At 40.8% G+C, this 21754-nt stretch overlaps 1 protein-coding gene across 1 annotated transcript in view; it reads right to left on the bottom strand.

Annotated features, from left to right (window-relative positions):
- Window positions 1–21754, bottom strand: part of Miga (mitoguardin) — a 91380-nt gene that overhangs the window by 58087 nt on the left and 11539 nt on the right. Inside the window, exon 2 of the mRNA XM_067146420.2 lies at window positions 20881–20982. Coding sequence (XP_067002521.1) covers window positions 20881–20982 — 102 coding nt within the window. The remainder of the gene's footprint in view (window positions 1–20880; window positions 20983–21754) is intronic.

The raw sequence follows: 21754 nt of genomic DNA, 5'->3' as shown, positions 1-21754 counted from the left end.
CAAAGCGACTAGCGACTACGCCATATTTTACAAACAATTCTGACGATTTTAATTTATGACTTGATAAATTTGGTGAGCCAAGTAGTCGATACTAGGCCTATAGCATTCCGCTTCGCGTAACTGCGTGGGGGCGTGATGCTATCTATCTATCTATCTATCTATCTATCTATCTATCTATCTATCTATCTATATAAAAGCAAGTCTGTCTGGAGCGATGTATATATAAATATTTAAAAATGAAAATAGACGTGAATTAATGAGGCACTTCCAGAAATCTCAGAAATTTGAAACTTGGTACGGAAGGAACTGTTGATCCCAGGATCCCTAGAGAAATCAAAAAATCTCAAAATTCTCCGAAAGGGGCACGCTGGGGGCCTCAAATTTTGGGCTCAGCATAAGAACGCAGTCCATTAATTTATCCAAAGCGACAACCTAGAGGTTTCGTGGGCTAAAAAAAAAATCAGGAATTTCCTCATTTTTATCCCCCGCCCCCCCCCCAAATCAAGATGGCGGCACAACCTGTCAGACGAGGCAGAAAATTGAAATTTGGCGAAATTATAGCTTTCAGCTTGGTATGTCGATGTATATCATTATATTCCTTGAAGTCGATTTGTAGCGATGTAGAGAGGGTGTGTTTGCCATTATAATTAATACTTAAATCGATAGTGATTTTCAGCAGGTGGGCGTCTGCTATTGTAATCATTACTGTCCACATCGACTTTGACTGGCAGTAGGAATGCGATCCTTCTCCAAGTCCTTTGTTACTAGCATTAGTAAGGAGGGACTACCATTGTAATTAATGATTTCCTTCTCGATTTGACTGGCAGGAGTCAAGGCAGCATGCATTTTTTTAAGAACCCCCCTAACCTATCGTGTTTGGGAGTAGGCATGTGTGCCCGTCATTATAAACAAATTTACCCATCTAAAACTGTGACTGGCATTAGGCGTAGTGGCCTTGCTATTATAATGCAAACTCACCAACTTGGTGTGACTGTCATTAAGGGGCCTGGCATTATAATGATAACAGCACCACTCAATTTTGATTGGCAGTAGGGAAGATGCCTGCTATTGTAATAAAAAGTCATCAACTGTAATCTGTCTGAAAGTAGGAAAGGACGCCTGCCATTGTAACGAAAACTCCCCAAAATCACTGTGGACGCGCATTAGCTAATGGGGCCTTCCACTGTAATGAAAATTTACCTATTCGATTGTGAATGGTAATAGGCAAGTGAGCCTGCCGTTATCATCACAACTCTGCAACTCGCACTTTACATTGGAAAAAAACGTATGGGAACCTCCCCCTGCGTTTCTGGATAACGCTAAGAGACATGCAATTTAATAAAATATTCACTGCACGTACAGTAATTTACTTGATATCCGTATGCAATGTAGAATACCGTAGCGAAGCACGGGCACATTTGCTAGTATATTAATCTATGCTTTTTAAGTAATGGCATCTGAGTTCATGACTCATTCCTACGTGTGGAACACGAGTTCCTATTATTTTCGGGAGGCTTAACAGAGACTGTTCGTCCCACCCACACACTTCCTGTAAGGGAATGGAGATAGCTAATTTTAATTTCCCTGTGATGAGACTGATGACAACATTAGGATTACCTTTCATTCGAGTATTTCGAAAGCATTCTCTATTCAATTGTCCCAGGCATTCGAATGGAATTTCAAATGAATAATCGAAAATATAATCGAATAAAATGAAAGAAGTGATTCTTATTATCCCATCACTAGCTCAAGACTAGTAGCAATACCTGGGCATATTTAATATAAAACAAACGGATGTATTATAAGCCCGCTGAAGTTTAGCGCCAAGTGTGGTATTTAGGATGTCGGGTAGCCTCCGTAGCTTAGGTGGCAGCGCACCGGCCTCTCACCGCTGGGTTCCGTGGTTCAAATCCCGGTCACTCCATGTGAGATTTGTGCTGGACAAAGCGGAGGCGGGACAGGTTTTTTCTCCGGGTACTCCGGTTTTTCCTGTCATCTTTCATTCCAGCAACACTCTCTACTATCTTTCAATTCATCTGTCATTCATTAACAATTGCCCCAGAGAAGTGCGACAGGCTTCGGCAGCGGCACAATTCCAATCCTCGCCGCTAGATGGGGGCTTCATTCATTCCATTCCTGACCTGGTCGGATTTTCATTTAGGTTGTTGTATATTACGTCACCAAAATCGAAGATGGGTAGAATTAAGCTCTGAATAAGTAACTTCCTCGTATTTGGTGGAAGGAGATCCCGTAAACTTTTAAAGGAGTGCAAAGAAACGAATACGGCACTCGTTGCGTGGTGTGCTCTGTCCACTTTAAGTACTTATCAAAAACGAGGTCAAGGTTCCTTAAGGATTGGAGGATCTTAGCACGTTGCAGCTTGATATGATTATTCTTTTATCGTATTATGACTGCTTGCGATTTGAATGGATTGACTTTAAGAGAATGATATTTAGTCCAGTCTTTTATATTTTCCAGGTCGTTGTTTAGTTTGTTAATGTCTATTTGGATGTCTTTCAGGTTTTTACGTATTATAGTTGAATGCCATCTGCGTAGAAGTGGTATTTACAAGTAAGTCTCGTAAAAATAGTAATAGCGCTAGAACACTGCCGTGAACTACGCTAACTTCGATTTGTTGCCAGAGTGATAGTATCGGGAATCGAACCCGGGACCCATGTAACCATAACACGCACTGCTGCCACCCGATTAAATACGAGTACAGCGACGTCAATGCGCTTGAAGACATTCTTTGTGCTTGTTGCTTAGCTAATAATATTTTCCTGCCCACGCATTCAAATGCTTTACTTAGGTCGGAAAGTACAAGGATAGTTCGTTGTGCATTTCTACTTGAATGCCATTTGCAACTTTTAGTAGTGCTGAATGAAATGTATGGCTTTTATTGCCGGGAGTGTCCGAGGACATGTTCGGCTCGCCAGATGCAGGTCTTTTGATTTGACACCCGTAGGCGACCTGCGCGTCGTGATGTGGATGAAATGGTGATGGCCCCCGTGCCAGCGAAATTAACCGATGATGGTTAAAATTTCTGACTCTGCCGGGAATCGAACCCGGGACCCATGTAACCAAAGGCCAGCACGCTAACCATTTAGCCATGGAGCCGGACTTAGTAGTGCTGTTGTGGTGTTGTGGTTATGTCTGAAACCTGATTAGTATTTGTCAATTAGTTTGTAAAGGTAATTTGTTATCTGATCGTGAACGACCTTTTGTAATATTTTACTAAGACAAGGAAGTGTGCAAATTGGTCTAAAGTCTTCGGGTTTTGTTGGATTATCGATTTTTCTTAGCGGCCGTATTATGGCACTTTTCCATATATCGGGAAAGATTCCTGTCGTGGTTGAAGTTTTTATTATATGCGTAATTATTGGGATAGCAATTTCAGAGAGTTGTCAAATTTATTCCGTCACATCCAATAGACTCTGACTTTATTTCATCATCATCATCATCATCATCATCTGTTTACCCTCCAGGGTCGGTTTTTCCCTCGGACTCAGCGAGGGATGCCACCTCTACCGCCTCAAGGGCAGTGTCCTGGAGCGTGAGACATTGGGTCGGAGGATACAACTGGGGAGGATGACCAGTACCTCGCCCAGGTGGCCTCCCCTGCTATGCTGAACAGGGGCCTTGGTGGGGGATGGGAAGTTTTGGAATAGATAGACAAGGAAGAGGGAAGGAAGCTGTCGTGGCCTTAAGTTAGGTACCATCCTGGCATTTGCCTGGAGAAGTGGGAAACAACGGAAAACCACTTCCAGGATGGCTGAGGTGGGGATCGAACCCACCTCTACTCAGTTGACCTCCCGAGGCTGAGTGAACCCCGTTCCAGCCCTCATACCACTTTTCAAATTTCGTGGCAGAGCCGGGAATCGAACCCAGGACTGCGGGGGTGGCAGCTAATCACACTAACCACTACACCACAGAGGCGGACGTCATTAAAAGTTACATGTGAAAAATAACATTCTTCTCCATCGCGTTTTCTTTTCGCATGTAGTCCGTCGATTGTTTCTATTTAGTTCGTTCGTCTGTATGTGAAGTTTTTGAACCGAAATATTTATTTAATTCGTCTAATGGCAAGTCAGTGTTGTTTTCATCGGTTTTAATTTTGTCAAATCAATGTTGCGAAGGATTTTCCATACATTGGCAGAATTGCTATTTTTTAAGATGTCATGTGTATGGCGTTAGTTTCTGTCGACGTTCGAAAAGTATGCACGCCAATACTTGGTCATTTCCTCATGATGAATAGTATTTAAGAAATACTTTATGTACGGTCACTCCCGGTTCAGTAAATAGGGATAATGATATTACATAAAAAATCCAACCGCAGACAATTTCGAAAAGTCCAGAAAATTGCGTAGTACAACAACTCAGACCATCAGGAATCCTAAAAGCACGCAAGTTTGCCTTTTTTCTTGTTGCGCAACACGAAAACTTGCGCGCCCAAGGAAATGTTGCACCGAGTGTTTACACCACGCTATTTAAGTGGCGCAAGTTTTCTCGCATGCAACTTTCCTAGTCAGCTGTTCTAACGGATGTGAGTGTTTATAGTAGCAAGCATGTCTTCTGGTGAGGTGTTATCGGCGGCTTGCTTATCGCTGATTTTATTATGGCGACGAAAATAAAGACGAGAAAGAGCGAGACGGAAATGTTGGATGAGGGAACGGATTTTAGGTCGTGAACACTGTGGTGTTGTTAATTACTTGCTACAGGAATTGTACATGGGAGACCAAGTCTTCTGCAAGAATATCCTGCGAAAGTCAGCGGCTGATTTTGAATATCTGCTGAGAAGAGCAGCGCGGTTGGTACAAAAGAAAGACACACTAATGAGAAAATGAATATCACCAACGGATCGCCTTGTTAGCAACAGGTACGCCGATTTTTAAAAAAATATGGATTTTATACAGTACACATAAGGAATCATTTCTTTTAAGTAGTATAATTGGATGGTTCTGGCGCCGCCACCGCCACCGGGTTCCCAGAGGCCACCTCCACCACCACCACCACAGCCAGAGGCCTCCCAGATGCCTCCTCCACCACCACCACAGCCAGAGGCCTCCTCCACCACCCGCGGGAAATTTGAATTTGTAAACAAAGCCACGTGCTTTTTGACAGCTGTCATCGACAACAACGCATCGCTAACCTCAGTACTGCCATCTTGACGGGCCTAAACCTCAGTAGTGCCAACTTAACCTAACTAGCGTGAGGTAAACAAAGCCACGTGTTTTTTGACAGCCACGTGCTTTTTGACAGACAACAACGCATCGCTAACCTCAGTACTGCCATCTTGACGGGCCTAAACCTCAGTAGTACCAACTTAACCTAACTAACGCGTGGTAAACAAAGCCACGTGCTTTTTGACAGCCACGTGCTTTTTTGACAGCTGTCATCCGCCATCTTTAAACCACAGAGCACTGTGCTGCCCTCTTTATCGTAGTAGATGTAAAATTCGTCACCTGTCATCGGCAGTGCTGCCATCTTGGCGGGCCTAAACCTTAGTGCTACCAACTTAACCTCACTAGCGTGAGATAAACAAATCCACGTGCAGCTGACATCCGCCATCTTTAATCTATAGAGCACAGTGCTGCCCTCTTTAGCTACTTACCTTCCACGTGCAGCTGTCATCCGCCATCTTTAATCTATAGAGCACAGTGCTGCCCTCTTTAGCTACTTACCTTTGAAATGTGGTGGCGGATAATTTGAAAAATGCTTTTTGACAGCAGCCATCTTTGAGCACCGTGCTGCCCTCTTTAGCTAGATACCTGTGGTGGTAGACAATTCCACGTGACAGCAGTCATCTTTGAGCACCGTGCTGCCCTCTATGTGGTGGCGGCAAATTCTACATGCTCTTGTTTGGAAACAAACTCACGCGCTTTTTTGACAGCCGTCATCCGCCATCTTTAATCAACAGAGCACAGTGCTGTCCTCTTTAGCTACATACCTTTGAAATGTGGTGGCGGCAAATTCCACGTGCTCTTGTTTGGAAACAAAGCCATTTGCTTTTTTGACAGCTGTCATCCGCCATCTTTAATCTACAGAACACCGTGCTGCCCTCTTTATGGCTACTACCTTAAGCACGTAGTAGCGGGCAATTTGAAAAGTTCTGTTAGCTATCATCCGCCATTTTTAATCAAGAGAGCACAGTGCTGCCCTCTTTAGCTAGATACCTTTGAAATGTGGCGGCGGCAAATTCTACATTCTCTTGTTTGGAAACATACCTATGCGCTGTCATCCACCATCTTTAAACCACAGAACACCGTGCTGCCCTCTTGCGTCAGCTGTCATCCGCCATCTTTAAACTATAGAGCACCGTGCCGCACTCTCGCGTCAGCTGTCATCCGCCCAGCAATTATCTTTCTATATAATAATTTCGTGTGGCTATTTCTAGCTAAGTGCAGTCTAAAAAAATAAATCCTAGTCTTGTTACATCAGGAAGGGTAACTGGCTAAATCCTGGTCTTTCAGCGTCAGGAAGGGCAACCGGCCATACCGTGAAACAATAGTGTATGATGTAAGAGGCTAGATACTGCTTTTTAAAATCTAAGAAGAGCATCTAGCTGTAAAACCCCGATTCTCGTGTTAAAAAGAGCATCTAGTTGTAAAACAGATTCTTAATCCGAGTTCTTTGACGTCAGGAAGGGCAACCGGACGAAAACAATAGTGTATGATGTAAGAGGCTAGATACTGCTAGTTTTGCGTCAGGAAGGGCAACTAGTCTTAAAACAAATTCTTGCGATTTAAAATCTTACTTTTGCGTCAGGAAGGGCATCCGGCTGTAAAACAATAGTTCGTGATACAGCGATTTAAAATCTAAGAAGTGCATCTAGCTGTAAATCCCCGATTCTCGTGTTAAAAAGAGCATCTAGTTGTAAAACAGATTCTTAATCCGAGTTCTTTGACGTCAGGAAGGGTAACCGGTCGAAAACAATAGTGTATGATGTAAGAGGCTAGATACTGCCAGTTTTGCGTCAGCAAGGGCAACTAGTCTTAAAACAAATTCTTCTGATTTAAAATCTTAGTTTGTGTCAGGAAGGGCATCCGGCTGTAAAACAATAGTTCGTGATAAAGCGATTTAAAAATCTTACTTCTTGCACTAAGAAGTGCATCTAGCTGTAAATCCCCGATTCTCGTGTTAAAAAGAGCATCTAGTTGTAAAACAGATTCTTAATCCTAGTTCTTTGACGTCAGGAAGGGCAACCGGTCGAAAACAATAGTATATGATGTAAGAGGCTAGATACTGCTAGTTTTATGTCAGGAAGGGTAACTAGTCTTAAAACAAATTCTTCTGATTTAAAATCTTAGTTTTGCGTCAGGAAGGGCATCCGGCTGTAAAACAATAGTTCGTGATACAGCAATTTAAAATCTAAGAAGAGCATCTAGCTGTAAAACCCCGATTCTCGTGTTAAAAAGAGCATCTAGTTGTAAAACAGATTCTTAATCCGAGTTCTTTGACGTCAGGAAGGGCAACCGGTCGAAAACAATAGTGTATGATGTAAGAGGCTAGATACTACCAGTTTTGCGTCAGGAAGGGCAACTAGTCTTAAAACAAATTATTGCGATTTAAAATCTCACGTCAGGAAGGGCATCCGGCTGTAAAACAATAGTTCGTGATACAGCGATTTAAAATCTAAGAAGAGCATCTAGCTGTAGATCCCCGATTCTCGTGTTAAAAAGAGCATCTAGTTGTAAAACAGATTCTTAATCCGAGTTCTTTGACGTCAGGAAGGGCAACCGGCCGAAAACAATAGTGTATGATGTAAGAGGCTAGATACTGCCAGTTTTGCGTCAGGAAGGGCAACTAGTCTTAAAACAAATTCTTGCGATTTAAAATCTGTAAAACATATTTTTATTCCCAAGAGAATCGAACCCGAGACTGCCGGGTGAGAGGCATGCACACTAAACCAAACTGTAGGCTATAGGTTACATTTTTTTTGTTCCACAGTCTTTGAAGTTGTATCGGCGCAGTCATTCAGAGCGAGGTGCGAATGCATGTGTTGGCTGAAATTGTACACGCATCTTCCGGCTGTAGTAACCTTGAACGAAGACACTGCGTGGTGATAAGCTACTTGTAACTCATGGAACGTCTTCTTAGCTGAGTAGCATTCAGCCCGTGTAAGCTCCTAACATAAAATATCATGATTGTACGGAGAGGTTAAAACACAGTGCCAGCATATAGCCCACTCCTATCGAAAGAGCCTGCACGGCGCCGGCATGTAGGCTACTCCTGTTGAAGGAGCCTGTACAAGGTTTAACGCCCCTCTATCAACAGTCCTTACTTAATGCTGGCTTTTTTTTGCACGCCCTCGAAACTACCTAAGAATGTAATATACAATAGTAGGGAGAGGGTAAAACCCGGTGCCGGCACATAGCCTACTCCTACCGAAGAAGCCTGCACACAGCTTAACGCCTCCATCCGACAAATGAATCACCCTCAACACTCTTGTACTCACAATCATTTTCGAAGGAGTCTGCATAAGGTTTAACGTCCCCATCAACAGCCCTTACTTAATGCTAGCTTTTTTGCACACCCCGCCTCTTAGATCATACACCATAGTTTTACGACCGGTTACTCTTCCTGACTAGGATTTTAAATCGCAGTATACGCGATAAATTTGTTATAGCGGGTTTTATAACTAGATATCCCGGTACCGGCACATAGCCTACTCCTACCGAAGAAGCCTGCACACTGCTTAACGCCTCCATCCGACAAATGAATCACCCTCAAACACTCCAGTACTCGCAATCATTCTCGCTACTTCGGAAGATAGCGGGTTCGAACTCCTACTGTTGGAAGCCGTAAAAAATAGCAAATGCTAGGCGAGGGGCCTGCGCGATCGTCATAACGTGTAATTACATGATCTAGCTAAATGTAGTTTTAGCTCAATACCTTTAAGTGCCTACAGGTAAGGAATACCGCGGATGTAGCTTAGTACCCTCCCGTTTAAGTCCAGAAGTCGAGGATCGCGTGCTAACTTTCCAAGGCTCGATCCGCGGCAGAACCCTTAAATTCTGACACCTCGGCATCAACAGCAGGTTCGATCCCGGCTTAAATATGTCAGCCTGCGGGACTCAGTGTAAGACCTTCAGGAGAGCTCTTGTTGCATAAACATTTAGTTCAGACTGTACTGCAGTTGTCAGCGATTTTCACATCCGCTTGGTAACAAGCAGCATATTGACTCGCTGCAGTCTGCGTGAAGCGCTCACAGTTCTCTGTATGAGTTTATTACGTACACATCTCCCGTCTAAGTACTGTCTGCTGTGAATATTATTCTTCAGCCTTTATCTTAAGGTAAGCTAGAACTGTTAGTTACTGTTTCCAAAGCAACTTCTACGCTAGGTAATAGACATCTACATTCATATATGTTTGTTCTTTTCTTTTTTAGGTACCGTTCGAGTTACAGGCTTGAAAGTACGCATTTTATTCATCCGAGTAACAGTCTGCAGCACGTGCATTTTTAAGGTATGTTTTCGAACTTTGAGTTGTAAAGATAGCTAGGCTAACTGATGTACCCTACACTACATTCATATATGTTTGTTCTTTTCTTTTAGGTACGACCAGAATATTATCATTCGAGTTTCAGGCTTGAACGCACGCATTTTATTCATCCGAGTAACAGTTTGCAGCGCAAAGATTTTAAGGTATGTCTGACCTCCATTCGTTGAAACTTGATTTCTTCCGAACATCTTAACTTTAAGCTAATCATAAATAGTTGTTCTCTTCAATCCTCATGCTATAGACGAGGTTAAATTTATAATTTCAAACACGCACATAGCTATGTCTGTCCTCAACAGGCTAAAACTTGGTTTCTTCTAAAACATCGTAACTTTAGTCTATTTATAAATAGTCGTTCTCTTCAATCCTCATGCTATAGACGAGGTTAATTTTATAATCAAACACACACATAGCTATGTCTGACCTCAACAGGCTGAAACTTGGTTTCTTCCAAAACATCGTAACTTTGGTCTATTGATAAATAGTTGTTCTCTTCAATCCTCGTGCTATAGACGAGGTTAATCTTATAATTTCAAACTCACAGCAATGTCCGACCTCTATACGTTGAAACTTGGTTTCTTCCGAACATCTTAACTTTAAGCTAATCATAAATAGTTGTTCTCTTCAATCCTCATGCTATAGACGAGGTTAATCTTATAATTTCAAACTCACAGCAATGTCCGACCTCTATACGTTGAAATTTGGTTTGTTCCGAACATCGTAACTTTAGTCTATTGATAAATAGTCGTTCTCTTCAATCCTCATGCTATAGACGAGGTTAATTTTATAATTTCAAACACACACATAGCTATGTCTGACCCCAAAAAGGCTGAAACTTGGTTTCTTCTAAAACATCGTAACTTTAGTCTATTGATAAATAGTTATTTTCTTTAATCTACATGTCATAGAAGAGGTTAATCTTATAATTTCAAACTCACAGCAATGTCCGACCTCTATACGTTGAAACTTGGTTTCTTCTAAAACATCGTAACTTTAGTCTATTGATAAATAGTCGTTCTCTTCAATCCTCATGCTATAGATGAGGATAATTTTATAATTTCAAACACACACATAGCTATGTCTGACCTTAACAGGCTGAAACGTGGTTTCTTCTAAAACATCGTAACTTTAGTCTATTGATAAATAGTTATTTTCTTTAATCTGCATGTCATAGACGAGGTTATTCTTATAATTTCAAACTCACAGCCATGTCCGACCTCTATACGTTGAACATCGCAACTTTTGGCTAATCTCTATTGGTTGTTCTCTTTTCAGATGTTCCCCTGCTCACAGTGCGATGTAACTTTTACAAGACGAGATACCCTTACGCGTCATGTAAAATCGAAACATCGTGAGGCGTCTGACACGTTCACCTGCGAGCAGTGTGAGGCATCGTTTACGAGGGTAGATGCCCTTACGCGACATAAAAAAGTAAAACACCCTAGCATAACATCCGCTTTATGTGAAGTTTGTGGGGTGTATTTCGCTAATGTAGAGCAATACCAGGCTCACTTAGTAGAGGTACATCAAATATCTACTTGCCCTCAGGTAGTAGTAGGGAAAAAGCGTGCAGCTACCGATGTAGCTGTAGAAAGTACTAGTAGTAAAAAACCTAGGAAAAATGAACTTCAAACTATTCACTGCGAGCACTGTAACACCGATGTACCATCTTCGCATTTTCAGAGACACTTACGGAGTAATGCGCATAAAAATAATGCGTGTAGAAGTGGTAGTAACGCAAACATCGAGGAAATTAATACAGCATTTAAAAGTAGGATTGCTAGTTACCGAATTCGCAGCAGTCAAAAGTTTCAGAGCACTTCAAACTTTTTAAATTGTGTTCAACCGGATGTACAACAGCTTCTTGCTAAATCTTTGTCTAATCATAGTTTATTTAAAGTTAATTTTGAACTTTTCGCCTTGTACATTAAAAGCACGGATGAATCCGAAATAACGGACATTAAATCATTTAATACGAAGAATTTTGTCATAAGTCAGTCGACTAATTTTGGTGATGTACTTAGGGATGTCTCTAACATTATTTCAAATAAGAGCGAGGAATTTCAGGAAAAGGAATCAGGGTGGGCTTTAGTTGAAATAATGTATCTAGAAGTTAACATCAATAAGTACAATCCTATGCGTGGATCTTCGCACATCGAGCTGCCGACATGGATTCAGCAAAGAAAAGCTGTTGTAAACATCCAAAACAATGACGAAGCATGTTTTGCATGGGCGGTGATGTCGGCTTTAAATCCTGTGAAACGGAATGTAGCGAATAGAACATCATCGTATCCACACTATTCAACGCAACTAAATTTCGATAGTATAGAATTTCCTGTGCAGATAAAGGATATTAAGCGCTTTGAGGAACTAAGTAACATTAGCATTAATGTGTATGGTGTAGAGAAAAAGTCTGCAGTAGGTCCTCTGTATTATACATGTCATAAGAAGAGTACTCATGTTAACTTACTCTATATTGAAAACAGTGAGAATAGCCACTTTTGCTGGATTAAAAATCTGAGTAGACTTGTTGGTAGTCAGTTGTCAAACAGGTGTAACAAAAAGTGGCTATGTGATGGATGCTTGCAGTATTTTAGAACTGAAGATCAGTTAACGAAGCATTCCCAGAATGACTGCAATCATGTACGTACAGAGATACCTACTACAGGCAATAATGTTTTAAAATTTACAAATTTTCACAAGCAGATGTGGGTACCGTTCGTGATTTATGCAGACTTTGAAGCCATCCTCACGCCATGAAACACATGCTTACCTAATCCTGACAACTCTTTCACTAATACTACGCACAAGCATGTCCCGTATAGCTTCGCGTATTACATCAAGTGTAGTTACGATAGTACGCTTAACAAGTTAGAGCTGTATCGAGGACATGATGCTGCTAAAGTATTTTTAGAAAGACTTGAAAGTGATGCAGTTCGTCCTGGTCGTATTCTAAATAGTAATATTCCTATGAAGCCACTCACCGAAATACAGTTAAATGATCATGAACGTGCTACAAAGTGTAGCATTTGTGATGGGGAATTTTCCGAAAATGACCCTAAAGTTTTTGATCATGATCATTTAACTGGTTTCTACAGATGTGCCGCTCATTATAGCTGTAATCTTAAGTATAGAGTTCCTAAATTTATCCCTGTAATTTTTCATAACTTATCTGGTTACGACTCTCATTTCATCATTTCACAATTTGGAGCTTCGGCTGAAAAAGTAGATATAATCCCTCAGAATAAAGAGCGGTACATTGCGTTGCAAAGTCTGTAAAAGTAGATGCTGAGCATTCTATAAAACTGAGATTCCTTGACTCGTTTCGCTTTATGGCGAGTAGCCTCGATAAACTTTCTAGTCATTTACAGCCTGAACAATTTACGGAAATTCGACGCGTTTTTCCTGAAGAAGCGCAGTTTAATTTACTTCGGCGTAAGGGTGTTTTTTGTTATGAATATCTTGACTGCTTAGAACGCCTCGAAGAACGTGCCTTACCATCGAAACAATCCTTTTACAGCTCGCTGAATTCAGCGGATATTAGTGATGATGACTATTTACATGCACAACATATCTGGGAGCAGTTCCACATTCAAACGCTAGGTGAATACTCCGATTTATATTTAAAGACAGATGTACTTTTGTTAGCTGATGTTTTTGAAAATTTTCGCTGTGTTTGTAAGAAAACCTACAGCTTTGACCCATGTCAGTATTTTACTGCGCCTGGGTTAAGTTGGGACGCGATGTTAAAATACACGCAGGTGAATTTGGAACTGCTAACTGATATTGATATGGTGCACTTTATAAAATCATCTATTCGAGGCGGTCTAAGTCAGTGCAGCGGGCGGTATTCCAAGGCAAATAATAAGTATATGCCGAGTTTCGATTCTAGTCAGGAATCTCAGTATATCGTTTATCTCGATGCTAATAATCAGTATTGGTGGGCGATGAGTCAGCATCTACCGGTGAGTGGTTTCCGCTGGCTAACGCAGTGCGAAATTGATGCCTTAGAGCTGCACGCCCTAGGCGATGAAGCTGATAAAGGCTATTTCCTCGAAGTTGACTTACAGTATCCTAAAGAGTTACACACTTCTCATAATGACCTACCGTTCTGCCCTGAAAATATGAAGCCCTCGTACATCGCATCAACGACGAAAATGCTAATTGCTAATTTGTGCGATAAATCTAAGTATATCATTCATTACCGAAATTTAAAACAGTGTTTGCAGCATGGTTTGAAGTTACCCAAAATTCATCGCGTACTAGAATTTAATCAGTCACCGTGGCTAAAGCCATATATCGATCTGAACAATAATTTAAGAACGAATGCGGTTAACGAGTTTGAAAAAGATTTCTACAAGCTCATGAATAACAGTGTGTTTGGTAAGACTATGGAAAATGTTGACAAACGCGTTGATGTAAAATTGATTACAAACTGGAGAATATTAAGAAAAGGTATGGTGCTAACTATTTAAGAAGTAAACCAAATTTCCACAGCTGCACCATCATACATGAGAATTTAGTTATTATACAGATGAATCGTGTTAAGGTTAAGTATGACAAACCTACCTACGTCGGCTTCGCAGTACTTGAATTGGCTAAAACACTCATGTATGAATTCCATTACGATTATATGATGAAGAAGTACGCGCATAATGCGCAATTGCTCTACACAGATACCGATTCGTTTATTTATCAAATCAAAACTGATGACTATTACAATGATATAAAGCCAGACTTGGGTAGGTTTGATACAAGTAACTATCCTGCAAATAATCAATATCATCTACCGCTAGTGAACAAAAAGGTTCTAGGTAAAATGAAAGATGAATGTGCTGGGAATATTATCGATTCATTTGTAGGTACTAAATCCAAGTTATATTGCATAAAACTCTTAAATGAATTACAAATAAAGAGATTTAAGGGGGTTAAAAAGAATGTCGTTCAGAATCAGCTAAGTTTTGAAAACTATAATAATTGCATTAAAAGTAATCCACCTGTTTTGCATAAGCAAATGTCTGTCATTAGAAGCAAGAAGCACCAGTTGTACACTCATTTAATTAGTAAGGTAGCCCTTAATAATGTTGATTGCAAACGGTTGTCATTCCAAATTCTACCAACACTCTAGCCTGGGGGCATAGTAGTATTGATCGGTACTACTTTACATAAAGCAGATGTGTGTGTAAACATTATGTTAGAGGTGTGTACTTACGTTACGCTGTCTTACATCACAATTCACTGTACATATTGTAGGGAGAGGTACGCTGAGAGCGTAGTACGGCAAGTTTAAACTTGTACATTCAAGAATTGCATCGAGAAGTACGCAAACATCACTACGGTAAAACGATTCGAGATAAAACTTGTACATACAAGATGTAAATAAATAATGTATAATTGGCATATTCTTTTATTTTAGATTAGGTATTACCTTCTCCTCCTACTCCTTCCTCTCGAAGAAGAATAAGAGCAAGAAAGAAGATGTTGATTAAATTCGTAAGTATGTTATCGTCTAGTTCGGTAAGTATGTCGAGAACAGAATTTTTTTCCCTCAAAAGTGTTCGTTTCTACTCTTGCAATGCAGTGTTCTACAATATCGAACTATGAACAGCAGTATGTGTTCAAGTATAAACATGCAGGTACGCGATATGTGCAAGATTGTGTTCGATAAAGCTATGCCTTAGCAAAGTAAAGGAAGTTATAAGAGTTGCTATCTTACGTAAGCTGTTCAAAATTTTTGTCTTACTTTTTCTCTTAGAACAAAGGTATACGCTAGATATGTTGTAAACACATCAACCGATGTTCTAATCATATGTTGTATCGAGTACCGTGTTCGATTATATTCTTAATCACTTCTCTTGTAATATCTTCTTAGAACAAAGGTATTCCTTGAATGACAGCTGACGCGAAAGTGCGGCACGGTGCTCTATAGTTTAAAGATGGCGGATGACAGCTGACGCAAGAGGGCAGCACGGTGTTCTGTGGTTTAAAGATGGTGGATGACAGCCCATAGGTTTGTTTCCAAACAAGAGAATGTAGAATTTGCCGCCGCCACATTTCAAAGGTATCTAGCTAAAGAGGGCAGCACTGTGCTCTCTTGATTAAAGATGGCGGATGATAGCTAACAGAACTTTTCAAATGCCCGCTACTACGTGCTTAAGGTAGTAGCCATAAAGAGGGCAGCGCGGTGTTCTGTAGATTAAAGATGGCGGATGACAGCTGATGAAATTGCCCGCATGATAGCAGCACGGTGCTCTGTTGATTAAAGATGGCGGATGACAGCTGTCAAAAAAGCAAATGGCTTTGTTTCCAAACAAGAGCACGTGGAATTTGCCGCCACCACATTTCAAAGGTATGTAGATAAGAGGGCAGCACTGTGCTCTGTTGATTAAAGATGGCGGATGACGGCTGTCAAAAAAGCGCGTGAGTTTGTTTCCAAACAAGAGCATGTAGAATTTGCCGCCACCACATAGAGGGCAGCACGGTGCTCAAAGATGACTGCTGTCACGTGGAATTGTCTACCACCACAGGTATCTAGCTAAAGAGGGCAGCACGGTGCTCAAAGATGGCTGCTGTCAAAAAGCATTTTTCAAATTATCCGCCACCACATTTCAAAGGTAAGTAGCTAAAGAGGGCAGCACTGTGCTCTCTTGATTAAAGATGGCGGATGATAGCTAACAGAACTTTTCAAATGCCCGCTACTACGTGCTTAAGGTAGTAGCCATAAAGAGGGCAGCGCGGTGTTCTGTAGATTAAAGATGGCGGATGACAGCTGATGAAATTGCCCGCATGATAGCAGCACGGTGCTCTGTTGATTAAAGATGGCGGATGACAGCTGTCAAAAAAGCAAATGGCTTTGTTTCCAAACAAGAGCACGAGGAATTTGCCGCCACCACATTTCAAAGGTATGTAGCTAAAGAGGGCAGCACTGTGCTCTGTTGATTAAAGATGGCGGATGACGGCTGTCAAAAAAGCGCGTGAGTTTGTTTCCAAACAAGAGCATGTAGAATTTGCCGCCACCACATAGAGGGCAGCACGGTGCTCAAAGATGACTGCTGTCACGTGGAATTGTCTACCACCACAGGTATCTAGCTAAAGAGGGCAGCACGGTGCTCAAAGATGGCTGCTGTCAAAAAGCATTTTTCAAATTATCCGCCACCACATTTCAAAGGTAAGTAGCTAAAGAGGGCAGCATTGTGCTCTATAGATTAAAGATGGCGGATGACAGCTGCACGTGGAAGGTAAGTAGCTAAAGAGGGCAGCACTGTGCTCTATAGATTAAAGATGGCGGATGTCAGCTGCACGTGGATTTGTTTATCTCACGCTAGTGAGGTTAAGTTGGTAGCACTAAGGTTTAGGCCCGCCAAGATGGCAGCACTGCCGATGACAGGTGACGAATTTTACATCTACTACGATAAAGAGGGCAGCACAGTGCTCTGTGGTTTAAAGATGGCGGATGACAGCTGTCAAAAAAGCACGTGGCTGTCAGAAAGCACGTGGCTTTGTTTACCATGCGCTAGTTAGGTTAAGTTGGTACTACTGAGGTTTAGGCCCGTCAAGATGGCAGTACTGAGGTTAGCGATGCGTTGTTGTCTGTCAAAAAGCACGTGGCTGTCAAAAAACACGTGGCTTTGTTTACCTCACGCTAGTTAGGTTAAGTTGGCACTACTGAGGTTTAGGCCCGTCAAGATGGCAGTACTGAGGTTAGCGATGCGTTGTTGTCGATGACAGCTGTCAAAAAGCACGTGGCTTTGTTTACAAATTCAAATTTCCCGCGAGTGGTGGAGGAGGCCTCTGGGAGGCCTCTGGCTGTGGTGGTGGTGGAGGTGGCCTCTGGGAGCCCGGTGGCGGTGGCGGCGCCAGAACCATCCAATTATACTACTCTTTTAGCTTATTGTAATTTCCTACATTTTGTTTTGTTACAGGTGACAGTTATCAGTCATTGATATCGACATGCTCTATTTCACGTGTAATATCTGAAGTTTGTGCTGCTATTTACATCATGATGAACGCTCTCTGCCGTTTTTGTTTATTTCTGTAGTCCGTTGCCTCAACCTTCCATAAACATTATTGTGTTTCAACTAAATATATCAGCTTTCTCGTCATCTCCCTCGTTCATTTCGTGTTCTGAGACATTGTAACCTGTAAATGAACTTACGTAAATTATGCAATTATTACTAAGATGGGTATCTATTTTGAGGCATGTTATATTTCATTTACAATAAAGGATATACAGGTACGTACTTACGTTAATTTATTCCCGAGTGTGAACCTCTCAAACATCAGTATAATGTCACAGCAGACGGCCACGTGAGAAAGTTGCGCCACAAAAATGATCTAAACTTTTCACGCCACTTTCAGATGGCGCAACTTCCTCTCTTTCGCTGTGTACACGATGCCACTTTTGACTTTGCACGCAACTTGGAGGTTGCGCAGAATTCGAGTGGCGCGTGCAACTTTTCGAATTGCATGACTGTTTACACGAAGCCACTCAACTTTTCTTGCTCAAATCGAAGTTGCATGCCATTTTAGTTGCATCGTGGACGAGTAGCTTAAGCCCCACAGGAGCAAGTAGTCGACCCGCAAAACGCTGCTTGCGTCATCGCCTGGCCAGCGCTCGTCAAGGACAGGTTACATCATACGTTCTCGAAATATCCATACAAGAAATTTTTCTAAATTCTTAACCAATTGAGATAGTAATTTAGGAACAACGGCATCTTTTAGTACACATTTCAAACGTCTTCTCGCGTTAATTTCTCCAAAATCGATCAAGGGATTACGGAGGTATTCAAGGTTTAGTAAAACGTTACGTCAGAGCCACTTTTATATAAAAGGGGCAGCATTCTGAGCCCTATCAGCCGCCAGTTCATCAACAGTACAGCTACAGTCTACACCTCGAGGATGTTGCTTCGCTGCATCGTATTTTCAACACAGGACTCTGTCCGAGTGAAGCGTGAACTTTGGACATAGAATACTTACGTTGTTACGGAACTTATACATTTACAGTGAGTAGAACTTTATTAAGGAACTTGTAAAGATTCGAGTTAGGCTCCAGGACTTGTAAATCATAGTATAACCAATACTTACGTATGTCACATATGTCAGAACAGTTTCAAAGTGAATTTAATTGAAACGTTGACATTACGACTTGAGTGATAGAATATCCAGGTACTTTGTAATGGACTTTACGTATTGCAAGTGTTCTAGTAGTTCACTTCAGACATTGTAAAGGATGCAGTAATTATACGTGACGTATTTTAGTGAACTGAACTCTGCTGACAGGAGATATTAATATTATTATTATTAGACTATTATTATTAAGTGCTTCGTGTGAATTGTACTTTGCGAATATAGACTTTCCATGACACGAATGCAGACTTAAATCGATTTAGACATTCGTGTAGAATACAGTAATTACGAGTGATATTTCCATTTTGAACTGTGATGTGCTAATTGACACGTCATCTCACAAGTTCTTTTGGTCGTTCGCTGCAGACATTTAATTTCATTCTAGAACATTCAGGAATCATTTCAAAGTGAATTAATTCCATCTGACGCTATATTTTCTGATGTGATTGAGAATAAACTGTGTATTTATTAGTGTAAAGAAACAGTGTTAATTTCCAGTTTCGTGGGAAGACACCACGCTAGTGTAGGGATTCAAACTTGATTTTTCCTTTGTGTGTGAGCAAACAACCACAATCTTTTCACAGAAGTACATGCTATTTTTCTAAACTAACATTTTTATTATAAGTCAGAGCATAATCAATTATTAAATATTACGTCACGATTATGAAATGCTGTGATTTACGCGAAACCATTCCATTACTCGGACTGTTAAATGTGGACACTCGCGTAACATAATCGGTGAGTGATTACCTCGAGCCAAGACCTTCTAGAATCAACGACGACCAGCTTACAACGGATCGTGTTCCCTGGCTGGGTCGCCGTTCCACAAGGAGTATCTATGGAGACAATTTCACTGTAACCAGCACAATTGGAAGGTGAACCTTATGTGAATAAATTCCGTACTTTAAATTCTGAACTTATTGTAGTCCAAGCAATGGCCCTGGATTTTAATGTACCCAGAGAAGCGTGAGCTTAGTTGCAGTAAGATCGTTTTCACAACAACCCATCGAATGTATCTGTCGACGCCAGCAAAAAAAAAAAAAAAAAAAAAAAAAAAACAAAAAAAAAAAAAAAAAAAAAAACGTTGTTGCATATTTCTGAGGACAGAAGACGAAAATAAAGAAATGTAAAGAGTGACGAAACATCTAGCCGCTACATTGTTAAACTATCTTGGATTGATGCTTGTACTTCCGAGTAACTTCATGATTTGTTTTCAGAGAAGTATAACCATCTGTAGTTTAATAATGTAGAGGGTAGATGTATCTTTTCTCTTTAAAACCGTTAACTATCTTGTCAGTGAAATACCGTATATTCACTTGAAGTCTTATTTTCTTTAACTACATTTTCATTGCTACAGGTATCGTATTGTTCATTTAAAGACCATTGTTTCCTACGTGAAAGGTGCAATGGCTCTGAAAGTGCTATTCAAAATATCGTGTCTAGTACCTATGCGAATGTAAATGTAGAAACTGCGGAAGGTGCGATATCGTATAATAACATGTCTTTATAATTATCCTACCAACAAAACTATACTGTAGATCAGGGGCGTAGCCAGGCGGGGAGGGGTACTGGGGATTAGAACCTCCCCACCCCCCGCATGGAATTTTTACAAAAATAAAATAAACAGGAACTGACAATAAACTAAATAAGCATTCAGAAACATAATTGTACAACCAACAGATCAGTAAATCACTTGTATCAGTGTCCTTCTAATGACAAGTCATGCATTCACCTTCATTGTGTTCTGCCAACATTTTGTAACCCACCTCGGCTGATCCTGACTACGCTACTGCTGTAAATATTTTATCCTATTTCTCCCAACTCGAAGATGAAATATAGTAAACGTAATCTACGTAACTTATATTTGGTACATAATCTACCGAACACCATCAGCACTACTCAACAGAAAACATTACCAATCTTGATGACTTCCAACACACACCAAACACATTGTTATTTATTCCACTAACTGGATCACTCACATTCCAATTTTTCTCTGTTATGCTAAGTAATAACTACTTTATCACTATGAAAAGGCAGAGCACCTTCAACAACTGACCTTCCTGCTATTATTCCCACCTGCTTGTACCAGTCAGCATTCTCGCTGCTTTCAATTCTATTACTTCTAACGTACGAATAAACTATCCTGAGTCCACCCAGCTTTTACTCACGCAGATAACACAGTTTACTGAATATACCGACAAATTTGAAGTCACAGTCGTGTAAGGAATTTCTAGGAGAACAAAATGCACTCACCTCATCCTGAGCAGATACAAAGGAATCGTTGGTGGATGTCACGGCAGTTGCAGTGTCTCCATGAAGGCGTGTCGAGCTGTCAGTACGGAAGAGTACGGACCGCTGTAAAGGAAGAGAACACATGCTATAGTAAATAAAAGCAGTTTGTTAAAGAATATTATAAACAATAATAAGAAATACCATTAGTCGCCTTCGAAGTACTCTCCATTAGCCACAATACATTTTTGGCAACATATACACAGCTGCTGGAAATTGGTAGCGAAGGCGCCTTTTGGAATCGATCGAAGCACTGATGTCACACGTCTTTAGATGTCCAGTAAGTCAACACAATAATTATGTGCCTTTCTCCTGCCTACCTTAGACCAGGAAATTTCAATTAGTAAAGTACAAGATTTAATAGAGTCATCCCTCCTGTTATGTTCTGAACACGCTACTAAATATACTTATCCAGTACTTAACATTACTTTATTAGGAAAATGCATTTGTCACAGCATTGCGTAACTATTCACTACAAAGAATGTTCCAATGAGAAGAACAGCTGTTCTCTCCAAAGAGTATACATCTCTGTGTTGTTAGGCTGTTGTTACTAGCGCACTCACTGTATTATTATTTTTAAATACACTATAGTCTCCCCCACTTAGAAATGTGTTATAGACTGAATTTTAAATAAACACTTTGAAGCTGTGAACTTATCAAGTAAGGAATATAGACGAATTAAAAAAAGGGAAAACCAGATAATCTATTGAATTTTGAAAAAGGTACTTCACTTCTCACAGAACAGTTGAGCTGTGTTGGTTCACAAAACAAAATCACGGAATCGCACAGGCAGTCGAGTATGTCTTGATGATCTACGGACACGTAAATTTGTTGGAAC

The sequence above is a fragment of the Anabrus simplex genome, chromosome 4, assembly GCF_040414725.1.
Source record: "Anabrus simplex isolate iqAnaSimp1 chromosome 4, ASM4041472v1, whole genome shotgun sequence".
NCBI lineage: Eukaryota > Metazoa > Arthropoda > Insecta > Orthoptera > Tettigoniidae > Anabrus > Anabrus simplex.
Note: the sequence above shows the minus strand (reverse complement) of the source record. Positions and strands in the feature narration are given on the sequence as shown.